The sequence below is a fragment of the Halichoerus grypus genome, chromosome 8 (assembly GCF_964656455.1).
Source record: "Halichoerus grypus chromosome 8, mHalGry1.hap1.1, whole genome shotgun sequence".
Lineage (NCBI taxonomy): Eukaryota > Metazoa > Chordata > Mammalia > Carnivora > Phocidae > Halichoerus > Halichoerus grypus.
In genome coordinates, this window is record NC_135719.1 from 40856725 (window position 1) to 40880399 (window position 23675).

The 23675-nt window shown below is 41.2% G+C and overlaps 1 protein-coding gene across 2 annotated transcripts in view; it reads left to right on the forward strand.

Moving 5' to 3' along the window:
• The window catches only part of EDC3 (enhancer of mRNA decapping 3), a 59183-nt gene that overhangs the window by 3475 nt on the left and 32033 nt on the right, over positions 1-23675 (forward strand). Inside the window, exons 2-4 of one of the 2 annotated variants that reach the window (XM_036117757.2) lie at positions 7733-7856; positions 15071-15252; positions 18739-19058. In XM_036117757.2, the coding sequence (XP_035973650.1) occupies positions 15089-15252; positions 18739-19058 (484 nt within the window). In that variant the 5' untranslated portion in view covers positions 7733-7856; positions 15071-15088. The remainder of the gene's footprint in view (positions 1-7732; positions 7857-15070; positions 15253-18738; positions 19059-23675) is intronic. The other variant, XM_036117756.2, reaches the window with a different exon arrangement.

Sequence of the window (23675 nt, forward strand, 5' to 3'; positions counted from 1 at the left end):
TTCTGAAAGAGTTTGTGTAGCATTTTTTATTTTTCTATATATTTGATAGAATTTACCAGTGAAGTCTTCTGGGCCTGGGCTTTTCTTTATGGGAAGATTTTTAATTACTAATTCAGTTTCTTTCTTTTTTTTTTTTAAGATTTTATTTATTTGACAGAGAAACAGCGAGAGAGGGAACACAAGTAGGGGGAGTGGGAGAGGGAGAAGCAGGCTTCTCACTGAGCAGGGAGACCGATGGCGGCCGGATCCCAAGACTCTGGGATCATGACCCGAGCCGAAGGCAGACGCTTAACGACTGAGCCACCTGGGCACCCCACTTTTTTTTTTTTTAAGATTTTATTTATTTGACAGAGAGAGAGAGTGAGAGGGAAGCACTAGCAGGCGCACAAGCAGGGGGAGCGGCAGGCAGAGGGAGAGAGAGAAGCAGGCTCCCTGTGGAGCAGGGAGCCCGGTGTGGGGCTCAATCCCAGGACCCCAGGATCACGACCTGAGCTGAAGGCAGATGCTCAACCAACTGAGCCATTCAGGCGCCCCAATTTTTTTTTTTATTTATTTGAGAGAGAGAAAGTACGTGCATAGGGGGAGGGCAGAGAGAATCTCAAGCAGGCTCCTGAGCACAGAGCTGGAAGGGGCCCCATCCCATGACCCTGAGATCATGACTTGAGCTGAAATCAAGAGCCAGAGGCTTAAATGATTGAGCCACCCAGGTGCCCCACTTTTTTTTTTTTTAAAAGATTTTATTTATTTATTTATTTAGAGCACAAGCAGGGGGAGCAGCAGCGGGAGAGGGAGAAGCAGGCTCTCCGCTGAGCAGGGAACCAGATTCGGGGCTGGATCCCAGGTGCCTGGGATCATTCATGACCTGAGCCGAAGGCAGACGCTTAACCGACTGAGCCACCCAGGCACCCCCCCTTTTCTTTTTAAAGTTTATTTATAATCTCTACACCAACATGGGGACCTCAAGATCTAGAGTCACATGCTCTACCCACTGAGCCAGCCAGGCACCCCACTAACTCAGTTTCTTTACTTGGTATAGGTCTATACAGACTTTCTGTTCTTGAGTCACTTTTGGTAATTTGCATTATTCTGGGGATTTGTCTATTTCGTATTTTTCCTTTTTTTTTTTTTTTTTTTAAGATTTATTTATTTTAGAGAGTGTGAGAATGCAGGAATGGGAGAGGGAAAGAGAATCGCAAGTGGACTCCATGCTGAGCTCGGGGCTCTATCTCACAACCCCAGCCAAAATCAGGCTTCTAAGGCTCAACCGACTGAGCCACTGAGGCACTTCCAAGTGTGGTTGTGTTCTTCTAAACCTTGATTGGTAGTGAGCCCTATTTGGCCCAGGGGCTGTAGTTTTCAGACTCATGTCCTAAAATAATACATTTTATGGTTGAAAATCTTTTATTGATAATCCAGTTATGTGGGCTGATCAGGTTTATGAAAGACTGGAAATTGATTCCTTTGCTTGTTCCTTGAGAGGGAACACATGCAGGGGGAGTGGGCGAGGGAGAAGCAGGTTTCCCGCTGAGCAGGGAGCCCGATGTGGGGCTCCATTCCAGGACCCTGGGATCATGACCTGAGCTGAAGGCAGACGCTTAATGACTGAGCCACCCAGGCGCCTCAAGAAGCCAAACATTTTTTTTTTTTTTAATGTTTTTTATTTATTTATTCATGAAAGAGAGAGAGAGAGAGGCAGAGGCAGAGGGAGAAGCAGGCTCCCCACCTAGCAGGGAGCCCGATGCGGGACTCGATCCCAGAACGCTGGGATCATGACCTGAGCCGAAGGCAGACGCTTAACCATCTGAGCCACCCAGGCGCCCCAAGAAGCCAAACATTTTAAAAGAGAACCTTTATGATTCCATTTACATGAAGTTCAAAAACAGGCTAAACTAATCTTTTGTGTTAGATATCAGAATAATGGCTACCTTTGTGTATCCCTAAAGATATGTGTTTTTTAGCTGAAGATTGGGACTTCATTTCCAAGATGTAGAGAATTTGTTTTTGTAGTTGCATTTTTTTTTTTCTTTTAAGATTTTATTTATTTATTTGACAGAGAGAGACACAGGAAGAGAGCAACACAAGCAGGGGGAGTGGGAGAGGGAGAAGCAGGTTTCCCGCTGAGCAGGGAGCCCGATGTGGGGCTTGATCCCAGGACCCTGGGATCATGACCTGAGCCGAAGGCAGACCTTAACGACTGAGCCACCCAGGCGCCCCTGTAGTTGCATTTTTGTAGTTTTGTTTGGGTAAGAATGGAAGTGGCCTTCACGCTATGATTTTCTAGGGCCATAACTCAAGTCGCTTATCTGGTCAATATTTCTGCTAAAAGGAGACGTTTGAAATAAGATTTGCTAATGATAGAAACTATATAGATTATCTCATTTAATCTCCACAATAGTTCTCTGAGGTGGTGGTATAATTGGTATAATAGCCATTTTATAGTTGAGACTCAGGATAATTTGCCCAGGTCAGTGCTGGTAAATGGTGAAGTCCAGAAGTGAACCTGGGCCTGTGATGTTTGACTTCAGAAGTCCATGCCCTTTTCACTGTGCTGCTTTTTATGGAAGATCTGGAATTAGTACTAAGATTGTACTAGATGTTTTTTTTTAAGATCTCTGCCATTCCCAAGATTTTGATTAAACAGCTTTCCAGATAAATGTGGAAAAATACGTCTGTAACTAACCACTTATCTCCAGCTGGTAATTATAACTGTCCTTAGTGGACCGGAGCTGTTCCTTGGATCTGAATGGTGTGAGTTCTGTCTGATGTGGCAGATGAAATGGAAGTTGATTGGTCGGTAATTGGCAAGTTGTTCATTTGTAGTTTATGAATTATTTTGGCTACTGCCTCAGTTGCATCATGGGTGGAAGATCATTTAGGGCTATCTGACTGTTATCTAAAGGCTTCTTATGAGAGAAATGATACAGAAAAGTCTCATCCTTAATGTGGAAAGAGTGATAGTTTAGCATTTGAGCAAAGTAGTCCATACATACTCTAGGACTTCCTGTGTAATATGGCCAGCATAAATGGGTACATTTGTTCCCCACAAAGACAAATACAAAAATGTTTAATTCTTTATTCATGATAGCCCCCCAAACTGGAAATAACCCAACTATCAACAGTAGGATGGGTTTATACATTGAGGCATAGTTATAGAATACTATGTAGCCATGAGAAAGAATGAACTATTGCTACAGGCAGCAATAAGGATGAATCTCACAGGTATAATATTGAGCAAAAGAAGCCAAACATTTTATTTTATTTATTTATTTTTTAAAGATTTTATTTATTTATTTGACAGAGAGATACACAGCGAGAGAGGGAACACATGCAGGGGGAGTGGGCGAGGGAGAAGCAGGCTTCTCGCTGAGCAGGGAGCCCGATGTGGGGCTCGATCCCAAGACCCTGGGATCATGACCTGAGCTGAAGGCAGACGCTTAACGACTGAGCCACCCAGGCTCCTCAAGAAGCCAAATATTTTAAAAGAGAACCTTTATGATTCCATTTACATGAAGTTCAAAAACGGGCTAAACTAATCTTTTGTGTTAGATATCAGAATAATGGCTACCTTTGTGGGCACAGTGAAACCTTTTGGGGTGTTTGAAATAGTCTATGTCTTGATTTAGGTGGTGGTTATGTGGGTGAATTAGTATGCAAAAAATTCATTCAGCTGTACACTTAAAATATGTAGACTTACTATATATATTATACCTTGATGGAAAAGTAGAAAGTAAAAGGCATCAAAGATCGGTCTCCTTGTGGCTCCTAGATCTCTGCTTCAGCTGTTGCTCTTCTTTTGACATGAAGGTGTTAGCCCTATAATTGATGAAGGCCCTTTCCTTAGCGTGTTCTTCTGATTAGGAACCCAGATGGTGGCACTCACTTGTTTTAGATTCACTGTTTTCAGTTAATAGAGGAATTTTCTTTATAGTTAAACCTTTTTGATGAATTTTGAATAATGTATTAATGTTGTATTTTATATAGAAGGAAGTTTCTGATAATAAAAAGGGCAATTTGTTACATGTTGAGTAGTTACTTTTTATAAAGTTTCTATTGTAGAACTGGCAGTCCACATTTTGAAACTATTAAAAATTCTACTCAATTATTGGGGTGCCTGGGTGGCTCAGTCGTTAAGCGTCTGCCTTCGGCTCAGGTCATGATCCCAGGGTCCTGGGATGGAGCCCCTCATCGGGCTCCCTGCTCCACGGGAAGCTTGCTTCTCCCTCTCCCACCCCCCCTGCTTGTGTTCCCTCTCTCACTGTGTCTCTCTCTGTCAAATAAATAAATAGAATCCTTAAAAAAAATTCTACTCAGTTATTAACAATATAAACTTGAATGTACATCAGTGTCTTTTTAAATTATAGTTGATGTACAATGTTATATTGCACGTGTACAACACAGTGATTTGACAATTCTGTACATTACACTATGCTCACCATACACTGTTGTTGAAATATTATTATCTTAAGATTTTATTTATTTTTTTTGACAGAGACGGCGAGAGAGGGAACACAAGCAGGGGGAGTGGGAGAGGGAGAAGCAGGCTCCCCGCTAAGCAGGGAGCCCGATGTGGGGCTTGATCCCAGGACCCTGGGATCATGACCTGAGCTGAAGGCAGACATTTAACGACTGAGCCACCCAGGTGCCCCTGTTGTTACAATATATTTCCTATGTTGTACTTTTCATCCCTGTTACTTACTTATTTTGTAAATGGAATTTTGTACCTCTTAATCCCCTTTACCTATTTTGCCCATCCTCCTAACCCCTGCCCCTTTGGCAACCACCTGTTCTCTATGATTCTTTTTCTGTTTGTTCATTTGTTTTTTATATTCTACATGCAAGAGAAGTCATATATTTGTCTTTATCAGACTTATTTCCCATAGCAGAATGGCCTCTAGGTCCATCCATTTTGTCACAAATGGCAAGTTCTCATGCTTTTTGATGGCTGAGTAATATTCCAGTGTTTGTGTGTGTACACCACATCTTATATATTCATCTATCAGTGTGCACTTAGGTTTATTTCCATTTCTTGACTATTGTAAATAATGCTGCAATGAATATAGGGGCGCATATATCTTTTCTTTTTAAAGATTTATTTATTTTGAGAGAGAGGAAAAAAAGCATGAGCAGGGGGAGGGGCAGAGGGATAAGCAGGCTCCCCACTGAGCAGGGATCCTGGTGTGGGACTCCATCCCAGGACCCTGGGATCATGACCTGAGCCAGAGGCAGACACTTAACCAACAGAGCCACCCAGGCGCCCTGTGTGGTATTTCTACTTTTAATTTTTTAGGAATTTCCATACTGTTTTCCACAGTGGTTGCACCAGTTTGCATCCCCACCAACTGCACGAGGGTTCCCTGTTCTCCATATTCTTTGTTGTTTCTTGTCTTTCTGATACTGGTTATTTTGACAGGTGTGAGGTGATACCTCATTGTAGTTTTGATTTGTATTTCCCTGATGATTAGTGATGTTGAGTATCTTTTCATGTGTCAGCCATCTGTATGTCTTCTTTGGAAAAATGTCTATTCAGGTCCTTTGGCCATCTTTAATTTTTTTTTTTTTTTTAAAGATTTTATTTATTTATTTGACAGAGAGAAACACAGCGAGAGAGGGAACACAAGCAGGGGGAGAGGGAGAGGGAGAAGCAGACTTCCCGCGGAGCAGGGAGCCCAATGCGGGGCTTGATCCCAGGACCCCGGGATCATGACCTGAGCCGAAGGCAGACGCTTAACGACTGAGCCACCCAGGCACCCCCTTTGGCCATCTTTAATCAGATTATTTGTATTTGTTGTGTATGTTCTTTATATATTTTGGATATTAAACCCGTATTGGATATATCATTTGCAAATATCTTCTCCCATTAGTAGGTTGCCTTTTCCTTTTGTTGGTTTCCTTTCCTGTGCAAAAGCTTTTTATTTTGGTTCAACATCAGTGCCTTTTTTTTTTCTTCTTGAGAGAGCAAAAGCACCCACGAGTGCGGGGAGGGGCAGAGGGAGAGGGACAAGCAGACTCCCTGCTGAGCATGGAACCTGACGCAGGGCTCAATCCTCAGTCCCAGGACCCCAAGATCATGACCTGAGCCAAAGTCACGCTTAACCAATTGAGCTACCCAGCTGCGCCTTAACGTTAGTCTTTTTTTTTTTTTTTTTTAAAGATTTTATTTATTTCACAGAGAGAGACACAGTGAGAGAGGGAACACAAGCGGGGGGAGTGGGAGAGGGAGAAGCAGGCTTCCCAAGGAGCAGGGAGCCCGATGCGGGGCTCGATGTGGGGCTCGATCCCACCATGACCTGAGCTGAAGGCAGACGCTTAACGACTGAGCCACCCAGGCGCCCCGCCTTAGCATTAGTCTTAAAGATACGTGTTGCATGAGGAAGAAGTAAGTCTTTTTCACCTCTGATTAATTTCTGGTATTCAAAAAAATTCTTGTTATCACAGCTTTCATTCTGCATCTATCTAATACAAGCATCAGAGTAGGATTATGATGGAGTATAAATGATAGGAAAGGAAATTCATACTTTTGTGGTATTAAGTAGACAAAGTTTTGTTAGGACATGGGAAATAAGCCTAAAGTGTGTGTATTTTGTGCCTTTTACCATTATCAGTGTTGTGGAAATTGTGTTGCATTGGAAATTCACCTGATTTCTTAAATTCTTATATTGATAATTGTGGCAGCTAAGTGATGGGTATGTAGGATTCATTATGCTGCTCTGTCTACATTTGTGTATGTTTGAAATTTTTTATAAAATGTAAAAAAAAATCTTATGATTGAGCCTGCTAATACATTATTTTCTGTTCTGTCAGCATAGTTTTCTGATACTGCTTAGAGCACTGGAAAACAACCTGAGTTTTCTCTTTAGGTTTTTGTGTTTCTGATGGGTCATACTCTTTTTTTTTTTTTTTTTTAAGAGTGTTTTTTATTTTTCCTTCGTTAGACTCTATATTTTATGTAGGTATGTTTCTTTTTTTAAAAAATAATTTATTTGAGAGAGAGCCGAGTGAGCAGGAGGGGAGGAGGGGGGAGAGAGAGCGCAAGAGAGAGACTGAGTCTGCACTGAGCACAGAGCCCCATATGGGGCTTGATCTCACAACCCCAAGATCATGACCTGAGCCAAAACCAAGAGTTGGAAGCTTAACCGACTGAGTCACCCAGGTGCCCCTTATGTAGGTGTATTTCTGAAATTGATATTTGAAAACAGCTTGAAATGCTATTCTGTTTTTTTATTTTTCATGGAGAATGCTAAGCAATATTTCATTTTGTACTTAATATTGTATGTTATGTTTATACTCGTGTGCTACTTCCTTCTGTGTGTAGGGCAGTGTTAGATTCCATATATAAATATATATATAAAGATTTTATTTATTTGAGAGAGAGAGAGAGCCTGCACAAGCAGGGGGAGCAGCAGGGAGAGGGAGAAGCAGGCTCCCCACTGAGCAGGGGAGCTCAGTCCCCCGATGTGGGTCTTGATCCCAGGACCCTGAGATCATGACCTGAGCTGAAGGCAGACGCTTAAGTGACCGAGCCACCCAGGCATCCCTAGATTCCATATCTTATATAGGATTTTGCATAGAGTATGCTTAAAGGGTATTATGATTTTAGAACCATTTCCAAGAAGAGCGGTGACATTTAGATATAACTAATACTCTAGATTTTCAGTGATTAACTTCTGTCAGATTTATTACATGTAATTCATTCATTGATTGGATAAATATTTGAGTTCCTTTTTCGTTGTAGGCACTCTATTGGCTGAACAAGACAAGGTTCCTTGCCCTCATGAAGCTTACATTTTAGTGGGGTGATACAACATAAACCGAAAAGATAATTCATATAGTGATGAGTTTTGAGATCATAACAGAAGGTGAGGTGTTGAAGAGTGATGGGTAGTGACATTAGATTGGGGTAGCCAGGGAAGACCTCTTTGGGGTGGTGACATTTTAGCAGATACCAGAAAGAGATAGAATCAGCTATTCATAGAGTTTTGTTGTAGCATCTTTTGTTCCTTTTTGTTGTTGAGTAGCATTCTGTTGTATAATACCATAATTTGTTTATCTCTTCTCCTTGTTCCCACTTTTCCTGCTTTTGTGAATAAAGCTGCTGCATACATTTGTGTACAAGTTCTTTTGTGAATATGTTCCCATTTTTCTTGGGTAAATCCTGGGGATGAAATTTTGGGTCATAAGTGTGTGTTTAATATTATAAGAAACTGCTAAACTCTTCCAAAGTTGTATCATTTTACACTGTCAGCAGTGTCAGGGGGTTCCAGTTGCTCCACATCATCACACACATTTGGTATTACCTACCAGCCCTTTTAATTTTAAGCCATTGTAGTGGGTGTAAAATGGTATCTTACGGTGTTTTCCCCAACTTAATGATTTTTTGTTGTTGTAAAATACATATAAAAGTTACCATTTTTAAGTGTACAGTTCAGTGGCATTGAGTACACTCACATTGTTATGCATTCATCACCACCATCCATCTCCAGAACTTTTTCAGGTTCCCAAACTGAAATTCTATACCCATCAAACAATAATTTAGCTCCCCCAGTTGTGGCAGCCACCTTCTACTTTCTGTCTCTGTGATTGAATAGTCTGTTGTGATAAGTGGTCTCTTGAGTACTCTAGGAACCTCATGCAAGTGGAATCATACATGATTTGTCCTTTCATGTCCGGCTTATTTATTTCACTTCTCATAATGTCCTCAGGATTCATCTATGCTGTAACATTGTCAGATATCTTTTTTTTTTTTTAAGATTTTATTTATTTATTTGACAGAGAGACAGCGAGAGAGGGAACACAAGCAGGGGGAGTGGGAGAGGGAGAAGCAGGCTTCCCGCGGAGCAGGGTGCCCGATGTGGGGCTCGATCCCAGGACCCTGGGATCATGACCTGAGCCGAAGGCAGATGCTCAACCGACTGAGCCGCCCAGGCGCCCCTATCAGATATCTTTTTAAGACTGAATGATACTCCACTGTATGTGTTTACCACATTTTATCCATTCGTCCATCATAGACATTCATCCATCATAGACATTTGAGTTGTCTGGTTGTGTTTTAATTTGCATTGCCCTGGTAATTAATGATGTTGAGCAGCCCTTCCAATGTTTATTGGTCATTCAGATAACTACTTTTGCTCATTTTTAAAAAAATGTGTTGTTTCCTTTTTATTGCTGATTTGTTAATATTCCTTATGTATTCTGGATATAAGTCCTTTATCAGATATATTGACTGTGACTGTTTTCCCTTGACTTGCTTGACTTTTTTTTTTTTTTTTTCCTCTTGTTTTGGGGTGGTAAGAGAAGAGGGCAGGAACTTTTTGCTTCTTGAAGTGCTTTGCTTGGCTGTCTGGGAGGTAGCCTCCATTGAAGCGATTTGGGGACGGGTCTAGGTTATGTGGAATACCTTTCTAAATACTTTACAATACGGTTATTTCATTATTTATTTACTTTTTTGTGGCGTGGGGGAGAGACAGAGGTGGGGGGAGAGGGAGAGAGAGACTCTTAAGCAGGGCTCCCAATGTGGGGCTCAGTCTCACAACCCCTGAGATCACGTCCTGAGCTGAAATCAAGAGTCAGACGCTTAACTGATTGAGTCACCCAGGTGCCCCCTTGATGAGTAGAACTTTTAAATTTTGATGTAATCTAATTCGTCAGATTTTTTTCTTTTATGATGAGTACTTATTTGTGTTGTCTCTAAGAAAGCTCTCTCTCCCAAGGTCACTAAGATATTACAATTTTTGTTTTCTTAGTAGCTTTAGTTTTAGCTTTTATGTTTAGATAGTTTGTTTCTAATTGATTTTTTTGTATCTGGTGTGGGATAGGAATAGGAGGTTATTTTTCCTCATATGTCCAGTTCTAGCACCATTTATTAAAAAATACTTGGATTTCTTCATTGATTTATCTTGGTGCCTTGATCAGTAAATAGTCATTGTGGGTCTGTTTCTGGACTCTGTTCTGTTCCATTGATCTATCTGTCTATTCTTGCACCAACACCATACTGATTTCTTTCTTTTTTAAGATTTTATTTATTTGTGGGGGAGGGGCAGGGGCAGGGAGAGGGACAAGCAGACTGTGCTGAGTGCGCGGGCTCAGCCTCATGACACCCGCGATCCTGACCTCGGCCAAAACCAACAGTCGGCTGCCCAACGGACTGAGCCACCCAGGTGCCCCAACACCACACTGATTTCTCTAGCTTTATAGTAAATCTTGAAATAAGGTGGTATAAAACATCTAGCCTTGTTTTATATTTTCGTGATTATTTTGGCTATTCTAAGTATTTTGCATTTCCATATACATTTTAAAACCAGTTTTTCAGTTTCTCCAAAAAGACCAGCTGGGATTTTTATTGATATCTGTGTTTGATCCATAGATCAATTTGGGGAGAATTGACAACATTGAGCTCTTTGACTTATGAAGGTAGTGCATCTCTTCATTTATTTAGGTCTTTTAATTTTTCTCAGGGGTCTTTTGTAGTTTTCATTATAGAAGTTCTGTACATTTTTCATTAGGTTTATTTCTAAGTACTTTATGTTTTTTAATATGATTATAAATAGTATTTCAAAATTTCAGTTTCAGGGTGCCTATGTGGCTCAGTTGGTTGGGCGTCTGCTTTCGGCTCAGGTCGGGGTCCTGGGTTCGAGTCCCGTGTTGGACTCCCTGCTCAGCATGGAGTCTGCTTCTCCCTCTGCCCCTAACCCTGCTTGTGCTGTCTCTTGCTATCTCTCTTTCTCAAATAAATAAATAAAATCTTAAAAAAAAAAAAATTTCATTTTCAGTTTTTGTTGCTATTATAAAGAATACAGTTTATTTCAGGGGCGCCTGGGTGGCTCAGTCGTTAAGCATCTGCCTTTGGCTCAGGTCATGATCCCAGGGTCCTGGGATCGAGCCCCGCATTGGCTCCCTGCTCGGCGGGAGGCCTGCTTCTCCCTCTCCCACTCCCCCTGCTTGTGTTCCCTCTCTCGTGGTCTCTCTCTCTCTTTCTGTCAAAATAAATAAATAAAATCTTAAAAAAAAAAAAGAATATTTTAATTTAGCTTGTATCCTGTGACCTTGCTAAATTAATTTATTCTAGTAGGATTTTTTTATTTGGTACATTTCTTAGGGTTTTCTATATATACAGTCAATCATAGGGCTTACAAATGAAGACATTTTTAGTTCTTTCCAATATTTGTGCTGCTTTTTAAAAAAAGATTTTATTTATTTATTTATTTGAGAGAGAGAGAGAGAGAGCACAAGAGGGTGGTGAGGTGCAGAGGGAGAAACAGGCTCCTCACTGAGCAGGGAGCCTGATGTGGGGCTCCATCCCAGGATGCTGGGATCATGACCTGAGCCAAATGCAGACCCTTAATCACCTTAGCCACCCAGGCGCCCCTATTATCTACTTGAGATTTTATTTTTAAGTAATCTCTAACCTAATGTGGGGCTTGAACTCACAACTGTGAGATCCAGAGTTGTGTGCTCTACTGACTGAGCCAGCCAGGTGCCCCTATCTTTCTGCATTTATTGATAACATACACAATTTCCTCATTTATTTTGTTAACGTGGTAGAAGACATTGATTTTTAAATTTAAACTTTTTTTTTTTTTAAAGATTATTTATTTATTTGACACAGAGCACAAGCAGGGGGAGCAGCAGAGGGAGAGAGAGAAGTAGGCTCTCCACTGAGCAGGGAACCCGATGTGGGGCTCGATCCCAGGACCTCAAGATCATGACCTGAGCTGAAGGCAGACGCTTAACCGACTGAGCCACCTAGGCGCCCCTAAATTAAACTTTTTATTTGAGATAATTATAGATTCGTATGCACTTATAAGGAGTAATACAGAAAGAGTCCATATACCCTTCCCAGTGTTCCTCATTGATAACACCTTCATAATCTATAATACAGTGTCACTACCAAGATACTGACATTGATGTGGTCAAGGTACAGAATTCCCATTACTACAAGAATCCCTCATGTTGCCCCTTTTATAGCCATCTTCATTTCCCTCCTGCCTCCACCCCTCCCTAAACCCTGGAAACCACTCATCTCCCTATCTATAGTTTGTCATTTCAAGAATGTTAACACAGATTGGATCATATAGAATGTAACTTTGGGGGTTGGCTTTTTAACTTTTGCTCTGTAGTATGGATGTACCACAGTTTGTTTAACCATTCACCCATTGAAGGTCATCTGGGTTTCTAGTTTGGGGCTATTTGTGTGAACTTAAGTCTTCCTTTCTCTGGGATAAATGACCAGTGGTGCAATTGCTGGGTCATGTAGTAGTTGCATGTTTATATTTTTTTTATAGATTGCCAAATTGTTTACCAAAATGGCTGCATCATTTAACATTCTCATCAGCAATGTATGAGGAATCCAGTTTTTCCACTTCCTTTCCAGGACTTGGTATTGTCAGTATTTTTTATTTTAGCTATTCTGGTGGGTGTGTAGTGATACCTCACAGTAGTTTTAATTTGCGTTTCCCTAATGGTTAATGATGTTGATCATCTTTTCATCTGCTTGCTTGCTGTCTGTATACCTTCTAGGTTGAAATGTCTTTTTGTGTTTTTCGACCTTTTTTTTTTTTATTTGGATTATTATTTTTTTTTTTACTACTGGGTTTTGAGAGTTCTTCATATATTCTAGATATTAGTCCTTTGTCTTATTCAGATATGTGGTTTGCAAATATTTTTTCGCAGCCTGTAGCTTGTGTTTTTATCCTCCTAACAGGGTCTTTTACAGAACGAAAGTTTTTAGTTTACAAGAACTCCAGTGTATCAGTTTGTGTTTTTATAGATTATGCTTTTGGTATCTTTTTTTTTTAAAGATTTTATTTATTTATTTGAGAGAGAGAGAATGAGAGACAGAGAGCATGAGAGGGAGGAGGGTCAGAGGGAGAAGCAGACTCCCTGCCGAGCAGGGAGCCCGATGCGGGACTCGATCCCGGGACTCCAGGATCATGACCTGAGCCGAAGGCAGTCGCTTAACCAACTGAGCCACCCAGGCGCCCTATGCTTTTGGTATCTTAAGAACCTTTTGCCTCACCCTAGATCTTGAAGGTTTCTCTTATGTTTTCCCTAAAAGTTTTATGGTTTGACATACTACATTTAAGTCTATAGTCATTTTTAGTATATGTGTAAATTAAGAGACTTAGGTCAAGGTTTATTTTTTACTGATGGATATCCATTTGCTCCAGCACCGTTTGTAAAAGCTGTATTACCTCTGTTGAATTACTTTTGCACTTTATCAAAATCAGTTCGGGGCCTATTTTGTGTGGGTCTGTTTCTGGGTTTTCTACTCTATTCCATTGATTTATATATCCTCCCACCTATACCACGTAGTCTTGATTACTATACCTATATAATAAGTCTTGACATTGGGTAGACTGATTCCTCCCATTTTCTTGTCAAAATTGATTTAGCTATAAAAAAGTTACAGTTTGTATGATTTGATGTCTAGGTAAATATTATCTTTACTATTTGCTCTTTAAAGCAATTATAAAATTAAATGATATTGTTATTCGTTAATATGCATGCTCCTACTAAAAAAAGTTAAAAATTTTAAATTCCAGTATAGTTAACATACAGTGTTATATTAGTTTGAGGTGTACAGTATAGTGATTCACCAATTCTATAAATAGTGCTCATCAAGATGAGTGTACTGGTGGCGCCTGGGTGGCTCAGTCGTTAAGCGTCTGCCTTCGGCTCAGGTCAGGATCCCAGGGTCCTGGGATCGAGCCCCTCATCAGGCTCCCTGCTCCGCGGGAAGCCTGCTTCTCCCTCTCCCACTCCCCCTGCTTGTGTTCTCTCTCTTGCTGTGTCTCTCTCTGTCAAATAAATAAACAAAAATCTTAAAAAAAAAAAAAAAAAGATGAGTGTACTCTTAATCCCCTTCACCTATGTCACCCATCTCCCATGTCACCCATCTCCCACCCACCACCTCCTCTTTGGTAACCATCTGTTTCTTCTGTATAGTTAAGAGTCTGTTTTTGATTTGATCTCTTTTTTTCCCCCCTTTCCTTGTTGTTTTTTTTTAATTGCATGTATGATTGAAATCGTAAGGTATTTGTCTTTCTCTGACTAGCTTATCTTTTTTTTTTTTAAGATTTTATTTATTTATTAGCAAGAGAGAGCAGTGGGGTGGAGGGGGCAGAGGGAGAGGGAAAAGCGGACTCCCTGCTGAGCAGGGAGCCAGATGCAGGCCTAAATACCAGAACTTTGGGATCATGACCTGAGCTGAAGGCAGACACTTAACCAATTGAGCCACCCAGGCGCCCCGTGACTGGTTTATTTTGTTTACCATTATACCTTCTAGCTCCATCCATGTTGTTGCAAATGGCACGATTTCATTCTTTTTTTTTTTTATGGCCGAATAATATTCCATTGTGTGTGTGTGTACACACCATATCTATTCTTTGAGTAAATACCCAGTAGTGCAATTACTGGATCATAGGGTGGTTCTATTTTTAATTTTTTGAGGAACCTCGGTGCTGTTTTCCACAGTGGCTGCATCAGTTTGCATTCCCATCAAAAGTTTTATTTATTTATTTATTTATTTATTTATTTAAAAGATTTTATTTATTTATTTGACAGAGAGCGCGTGCACAGCAGGGGGAGCGGCAGGCAGAGGGAGAGGGAGAAGCAGGCTCACCGAGCAAGGAGCCCATGCGGGGCTCGATCCCAGGACCCTGGGATCATGACCTGAGTTGAAGGCAGACGCTTAATGACTGAGCCACCCTGGCGCCCCTCAAATAAATCTTTAAAAAAAAATAAAAAGATTGATATATTAGAGAGCGTGCATGCACACAGGAGCGGGGGGAGGGGGGCAGGCAGGGGGGGATAGAGGGAGGAGAGAAAGAATCCCAAGCAGACTCCCCACTGAGTTCAGGGCCCTATCTCATGACCTGGGGTTCTATCCCACAACCCCGAGATCATGACCTGAGCCGAAATCAAGAGTCAGATGCTTAATGGACTGAGCCACCCAGGCACCCCCAGAATGTGAATTACTAAGCAACACCTGGTTCAGAGCCTGACATAATATATGCTGAATTTAATTAAAGGTTTGTCTGTTTCTCAAGATTTGCATGGCTCCTTCTCTCTACAGTGGTCTTACTTCAGAAACATGGCTACAGATTGGCTGGGCAGTATTGTGTCCATCAACTGTGGAGATAGCTTGGGGGTCTATCAGGGAAGAGTGTCCGCAGTGGATCAGATCAGCCAGACCATTTCTCTCACCCGGCCTTTCCACAATGGAGTGAAGTGCCTCGTGCCAGAAGTCACCTTCAGGTGAGTGTCCTGACTGATTTTTTCAAGTCTAGTCTGGTGGTTTGTGGAGCTTGCATCTAGGTCCAGTTGCCAATATTCTCTTACATAGGGCTGCTTTTGAGGAGTGTCTTGTCAGGGGTGAGATTTTTGCAGTCTTAACGCTTATAGTCTAGCTGCTGTTTCAGTATAGACTTTGTGTCCTAATTAGCTTTCAGCTAATGAACTAGGGTTTGTGCAACCTTTTTCTTATCTCTGTCAAGCCCTCAATATTCTTATTTAAATGGGTCAAATTCAGAATAATCTATTTTTTTAGGCTTTTATTATTTGTGTTTTCTTATATCTAAGACCTTTGTTGATCTCCCCCCGCACACATAAATGTATCTCTCTTTGTAGATTTGTATTATAATTTATCTTCAGAAGCGCACTGTTGCCAGTAGCTGATGTCCTTAGTTACAGGAACGTATGTTTCTTAGTGTTTGCGGATCTCAAGTTCAGTTGTCTTCATATCCCTCTTTTCACCAGTTTGTCACAAAATCTCCCATTCTTAGGTTAAAATGGCAGCAACAACAACAACAACAAAACTGTCAGACAAGACTGTCTGAACAATACCTTCACTTAATCTTTTCTGTAGGAGTATCCATTATTAATGTCTTACCCCTTCTGAAATCTCAATAGAAGGCGTAACCTCTGTGTTCAAGGCTACCCTTATCCCATGTGCTTTATATACTGTCCTTTTCTGTCTCCTTTGACACCGTTCTCTTTTGTGTCTTCATTTTCAACCTTCATACCTGTTTTCCTCTTCGCGTTCTAACGTTCCCAGCCTTCCCCCACAGTCCACACCCTCCTACATACCCACACCCACCTACACACAGGCACACCCGCACACCCACACACCCTCCACAGGTTGCTTTTGCCATTAGGTGTTGCCCTGTCATTTCCCTTCTCTTTATACCAACAGTTCTTTTCAGAGCAGAATAGTCTGCTTTCATTCCCTTTGTGGCCTCATTCTCTAGTCCTTCCTTACCCCCACCGTTACTTTTTTCTAACTTATCATCTTGTTGAACTAGCTCTTGCCAAAGTTATAAATGACCTAATAGCCAAATTCAGTGGCAGTGTCTTAATGTTAACTTTATTCAGATGCTCCCTAAGTGTTGAAGTGCCCTCTTTAATTTCTCTGTCACCCCTTTGGGTTTTCTTTCCATGTATTCCTCCATTCCTTTACATCCCCCCGGCACCACATTTTCTTCTCACTTTTTAAGATTGGTTTATTCAAGTTTTATTTTTGATTCTTTTCTTAGTCTGTAATCTCCCTAGACCATTTCATGTGTACTTCTTACATTAATGAGACTTCAAATCTTTAAGACCCATTATCTGAACTCCAGACACTTATTTTGTCTATTGGCCACTTCCAGGTGGATATCCCAGAAAATATCTTATAAGATTTTCAAAGCTGAACTCATTATGTCACCTGCGGGTTTCTTTTTCCAAAGGTCTGCCCTTAATTGGTGGGTAATGACACCTTTCCAAGTTAGAAACTTAGAATCATTGTAAATCCTTCTTTCTCTTTGTTCCTCATGTTCAGTTAGTCGCCAAACCCTAGGGATTCCAAATTGTCTCTTGGGTTCATCCTCTTCTCTCCCTTTGCATTGTCACTTGTCCTATTCATCCCCTCTTATTTCTTGCCTGGTCTCCTAATGGGTGTTCTTTCCTCTAGTTTTTCCACCTTCTCTACAGCCACCAGAAAAATCTAATGTGGTTATGATCTAGCCCCCGATTACCTCCACAGCTTTACCTCCTGGTGGCCCTCCACAAGCATCTTTACTGTTAGTAACACAATGACTTGGCAGTTCCTCAAGTGGGCCACATTTTCTCAATCTCTGAGCCTTGGTCTGTGATGCCGCTCTCCCTGCTATACTCTGCAGGGCCAACTCTTACTTTCCCTCCCCACTTAGGCTTTGCTTAAATGTTTCATCCATCTCTGCCACAGTAACTTACATATTTTGCTTTTGGGATCTCTGGTACTCTATACACACCTCTGTCATAGTATTTAACACTTTTGGTTGTCTACTTGTCTTTTCCACTGACCAGACTGTTCCTTTTTGGGCATGTGTTGCTTTTCATCTCTGTTTATTCCATTCCTAGCCAGGGCTTACCATATAGTAAGTATTGTATATACGCTTATTGAATGACAAAGTGTGTGAATGAATGAAAAAAAGCCATTGGGCATTCTGGAAATCTAAGATGCTGGTGATAGTTTTGTGATTAACAATAGGTCTCTTTAAAGGCCAGTGCTGTGTCAGTTGACTGTTGGTGCCTGAGCCTTGTCTTTAAGTACTTTACCACCTTTCCTCACTTTTGTCTCTGATACTTCAATGAAATGGAGCCCTGCCATTAAGAGGTACAGATTTCCAGTTATAAGTAAGTAATAGGGATGTAAAGTACAGCATAAGGAATATAGTCATTAATATAAAATAACTTTATATAGTGACAGATGGTCACTAGACTTATTGTGGTGATCATTTCATGGTATATATAAATATCAGATGACTATGTATACCTGGATTTGTATGTCAACTGTACTTCAGTTAGAAAAAAAAAAATACAGCTCTGCAAAAGTGTAGCTGGTTGCTATTGATCCCAGTTTCATCATTTTTATTACTGTTAGACATTTTGTGTGGTTTTTTTTTTTTTTTTTACATTGCCTGTATTTTTAATGTGGTAAGATATCCATAACATAAAATTTACCTTTTTTTTTTTTTAAAGATTTTATTTATTTAACAGAGAGAGAGAGACAGACAGAGGGGGAACACAAGCAGGGGAGTGGGAGGGGGAGAAGCAGGCTTCCTGCCAAGCAGGGAGCCCAATGCGGGGCTCGATCCCAGGGTCAAGACCTGAGCCGAAGGCAGATGCTTAACGACTGAACCACCCAGGCGCCCCAAAATTTACCCTGGGATCATGACCTGAGCCGAAGGCAGGTGCTTAAGGACTGAACCACCCAGGCGCCCCAAAATTTACCCTTTTAACCATTTTTCAGTGTACAGTTCAGTGGTATTAAGTACATTCACATAATGTGCAACCATCACCACTATCCATCTCCAGAACTTTCTATCCTCCCACATTGAAACTTCATACCCCATTAAAACGAACTACAGTCCCCCTTCCTCTAGCCCTGATAACCACTTTTTTACTTTCTTTCGCTATGAATTTGACTATTCTAGATATCTCATATAAGTGGGATCATTTAATAATTGTCCTTTTGTGATGGCTTATTTTACTTAGCAGTAGTGTCTTCAAGGTTCATCCATGTTGTAGCACGTGTCAGAATTTGCCTCCTTTTAAAGGCTGAGTAAATATTTCACTGTATGTCTTTACCATATTTTGTTTATCCATTCATCTTACAGGGGACACTTGGGTTTGCACCTTTTGGCTATTGTGAAGTATGCTGCTATGAACATTGGTTGTAACACTCTTACAGTTTTGAGACTTGGACTCTTTTGTGTATTTCAGGGCAGGTGACATTACGGAATTAAAAATTCTGGAGATACCAGGTCCTGGAGAAAACCAACATTTTGGAGACCTTCATCAGACAGAATTAGGCCCATCTGGTGTTGGGTACCAAGTGGGTATCAATCAGAATGGCACGGGCAAGCTGGTGAAGAAGCCAGCCTCTTCCAGCAGTGCCCCTCAGAATATCCCTAAGAGGACAGACGTGAAGAGTCAGGATGTTGCTGTTTCCCCACAGCAGCAGCAGTGCTCAAAGAGCTATGTGGACAGGCACACGGAGTCCCTGAGTCAGTCCAAAAGTTTCCGCCGTCGGCACAACTCTTGTAAGTTGGATCAAGTTGATGTTTCTTCTTAACCTTGTGTTTCAAGGCTATAAGCTCTTATCCACTGCTGTTCTTTAAACAAATTCTTTATTACCCTCGTAAAAAAGGATGCTGGCAGAGCGTCACAAAAATACAGCATGATCGTCTTACTGCAGGGCTAGTCCCTCAGGATATTAAGGGAAAGAAAATAAGCTGTTAGAGACTCACACCAGCTCCCTGCCCTCTCCCTCCACTTAACTTCCTTCACGAAAAGTCAGTTACCTACCTGGAGTTCACATAGATGAACGCCATTATTGTCTTTAATCTGGTAACTGATGGAGGTGATGATGTTTGAGTGAGCCTGCACTTGGCTGTTCCAGGGGATTCTTGAATAACTTGTGATTTGGCTTCCATCCTCAAGAAGAGAGGAAGGTACTGGCCTACACATCTCTGTGATCAGACAGTTTCTGACAGACTAAATTTTAAATTTGCTGTATTCCCTGTCCTTACACATCAAGGAGAAAATGCACAGGTGTATTGATTGCCTAGTTTTGTTTGGCACTAACAAATTGTTGAATGCCATTTACTCACTATGGAACCATAGATAATTCACTAGAATCTGGTATGCTCTTTAACATATGCACTAGAATAATGTTATAAAAGTGAATTATAATAGATTCACCAGAATCTGTGTGGTATCTGTGTTAGGGGCCAACATTTTTTTTTAAAGATTATTTATTTATTTATTTGACAGAGACACAGCGAGAGAGGGAACACAAGCAGGGGGAATGGGAGAGGGAGAAGCAGGATTCTGGCTGAGCAGAGAGCCCGATGTGGGGCTCAATCCCAGGACCCTGGGATCATGACCTGAGCCGAAGGCAGACACTTAACAACTGAGCCACCCAAGTGCCCCGGGGCCAACATTTTTAAGTTTTGAAAATGCCTTGGGTGCCTGGGTGGCTCAGTCGTTAAGCATCTGCCTTCAGCTCAGGTCATGATCCCAGGGTCCCGGGATCAAGTCCCATATCGGGCTCCCTGCTCGGCAGGAAGCCTGCTTCTCCCTCTCCCTCTCCCCCTGCTTGTGTTCCTGCTCTCGCTCTCTCTCTCTCTGTCAAATAATTAAAATCTTTAAAAAAAAAAAGAAAATGCCTTGATTTTGTGAATAAGCTATTGAAATTTTGGAAATTAAAAATATCTATTTCTAGACATTTTCCTTCATTGCTTAAGTAACTGTCTGAATTGGGGCACCTAGGTGGCTCAGTCAGTTAAGTGTCTGCGTTTGGCTCAGGTCATGATTCCGGAGTCCCGGGATCGAGCTCCGCATTGGGCTCCCCACTCAGCGGGGAGTCTGCTTCTCCCTCTCCCCCTCCCCCCCGATTGTGCGTGTGCGGCTCTCTCTCTCTCAAATAAATGAATAAAACCTTAAAAAAAAAAAGTAACCGTCTGAATTGACAATAATTGAAAACCTGAGACTGAAATTGAATTGTTACTTCTGTATCCTTTGAAAAGCTGTAGAATGCTTGGATAGAAAATTTATTCTTTCCATTTCTACTTTAACCCTCTCTACTTTGCTTTACTCTCCCTTTTTTATTTATTTTTTAACATTTATTTATTTATTTTAGAGAGAGAGCTTGTGCATGCACTTGTGTGCAGGAGTGGGGAGGGGGGCACAGAAGGAGAGGGAGAGAGAGAATCTTAAGCAGGCTTCATGCCCAGTGTTCGGACCCTGAGATCATGACCTGACCTCAACAGAAGCCAAGAGTTGGGTGCTCAACCGACTGAGCCATCAGGTGCCCCTACTCTCGCTTTAAAAAGCCCTTTTTTCTTTACTGAAAACATGAACTTGTTTGTTTAAAGTTCAAATATTCAAGCAGTTTATAGTTTCTCATGTGCTTGGAGACAACCTTCATTAGCAATTTTTTCCTACATACTTTTTGCTCCTGTTATTAGTGTCTTACATTACTAAGGTAGTTTTGTTATATTAATGAGCTAATGTTGGTACATTATTAATTAAAGTCTGTATTTCATTCCGATTACCTTAGTTTTTATCTACTGTTCTTGTTAAAGACTTCTGTCCAGCACACCACCTTATATTTAGTAGTCACGTCTCCTCTTGCCTCTGATGGTTTCTCAGACTGATTGGTTTTGGTGACCTAGACTATTTTGATGAGTACTGGTCAAGTATTTTGTAGAATATCCCTTTATTGGTATTTGATGTTTTTCTCATGATTAGATTGTGGTTATGTGTTTGGGGGAGGAAGACCCTGGCGATAAGTTATTTTCATCACATCATATTAAGGGTATGTAATATCAACATGGTTTATGACTTGATGTTGACCTTAATATCTTGGCTGAAGGAGTGTGTCACATTTCTCCTCTGTAGAGGTCTCCCCACCCCTTCCATATTGGAAGGAAGTCTCTGTGTACAGCCCACACCTGAGGAGTAGAAAGATATGCAGAGTATCTGCATAAATTATTTGGAATTCTTCTACATCAGAGATTTGTCTTTTCTCCCCTGTTTATTCAATTATTTATTTTTTATCAGTATGGATTCATAGTTATTTATCTTACACTTTGGGTTATAATTCATCACTGCTTTATTTCAAAGATTTTATTTATTTATTTGACAGAGAGAAACACAGCGAGAGAGGGAACACAAGCAGGGGGAGTGGGAGAGGGAGAAGCAGACTCCCTGCTGAGCAGGGAGCCCCTGGGGCTCCATCCCAGGACCCTGGGATCATGACCTGAGCTGAAGGCAGACACTTAACGACTGAGCCACCCAGCCCCCCATCACTGCTTTATTTTAGTGCTCAAATTGTTTCCGCTTTGGCCACTGGTAGCTGTTTCAGTTAGCTCCTGTTTTCCTTTGACATTACCCCATTCTTGTGGGTGGATTTTTCCCTAGTACTTCTGTACTTTTTGGCACTACAGGATGTTCCAGGTTTATCTTCTCTATTTCCTACCCTAGCCCTAGAATCAACCATGTCTCCAGGGAGTCCTGTTTCTTTTATTGGAGAATGGTATTACAAGCCACTATCTGGGTGCTAGGTGTGCTCATTGCTACTGGGTGTTGCCTTTTCAGCTGACAGGGCAGGGAAATAGATTATCTGTATACTTGTCCAGTGTATATACATGTATCTATTATTATTTTCCTGTGTAACTTTACTATATTAAGCTAAATGTGAGTTCATACTGATGTCTCCAACTCAAATCCATTACCACATTGCATCATTCTAGTCGCCGCCTTTTTTTATGTGTGATTTCTCACTCTAACAGTGAGAGACCTGTCTCCTACCATCTGCCATCCATTGGCTTAAATGATTTCATTCTAGTATACAGGTATAGCACTATCAGAATTGCCAACCTGGACCCACACTCCCTTCATTGACTTGCTTTATCTATTTGTAACAGATTGTTTTGTTGCCTTCTGCCGTCCATCCTGGGATCCTCCCACCTCCTCGATGATATTTAAAAAATTTGCATACATTAAGGCTTATTCTTTTTTAAAGATTTTATTTATTTATTTGAGAGGGGGAGAGAGAGAGTGCACAAGCTGGGGGAGGAGTGGAGGGAGAGGGAGCAGCAGAGGGAGAGGGAAAAGGAGACTCCCCGCTGAGCAGGGAGCCAGACTCCAGGATCATGACCTGAGGACCTGAGGCGAAGGCAGGTGCTTAAACAATTGAGCCACCCAGGAGCCCCATTGGCTTATTCTTTGTGTTCTTAAGTTCTGTGGGTTTTAACAAATTTAGTGCCTCTGTGGATTTTAACAAATATAGTGCCTTGTATCCATCATTACAGTATTGTACAGAATCCCTGTTTCACCAGTTCAGTCCTTCCCCTTTTTCTTCCATGATCTTTCCCCCACCTCAGCAACTATTGATCTTTTCACCATCTCTAGTTTTGCCTTTTCCAGAATATCACATAATTAAGATCATGCAGTGTGTAGGCTTTTGAGACAGGCTTCTTTCACTTAACAATGTGCGTTTTAAGATTCATTCATGTCTTTTTGTGGCTTGATAGCTCATTTCCTTTTATTGCTGAATAATATTCCACTGTACGGATGTGTCAAAGTTTGTTTATCCATTTATCTATTGAAGGGCATCTTAGTCGCTTCCATCTTTTGGTGATTATGAATAAAACTGCTGTAAACATTTGTGTGTGGGTTTTGTGTGGACATAAGTTTTCAGATCAGTTGGGTAAATACCTAGGAGTGTGATTGCTGGATGTTATGGTAAGACTATCTCTTTCTAATTTTTTTCCCCTTACCAACAATTATACCAGCTCTCTTTTGAAAGAGTGCAGTTAAGTTCAAAACAAGTAATTTATTTGATCTTTAGTAAGTCATTATGGTAAAAAAGTGGGATCACTCTCAGAAGCATCCCCTGCTTGATGCTTTTTCTGCTTTTGCTAATTAGTCTATTCCCTAGATTTTTTTTTTAAAGATTTTATCCATTTATTTGACAGAGAGACAGTGAGAGAGGGAACACAAGCAGGGGGAGTGGGGGAGGGAGAAGCAGACTCCCTGCTGAGCAGGGAGCCCCTGGGGCTCCATCCCAGGACCCTGGGATCATGACCTGAGCAGAAGGCAGATGCTTAAGGACTGAGCTACCCAGGCGCCCCAGTTCCCTAGATTTTTTA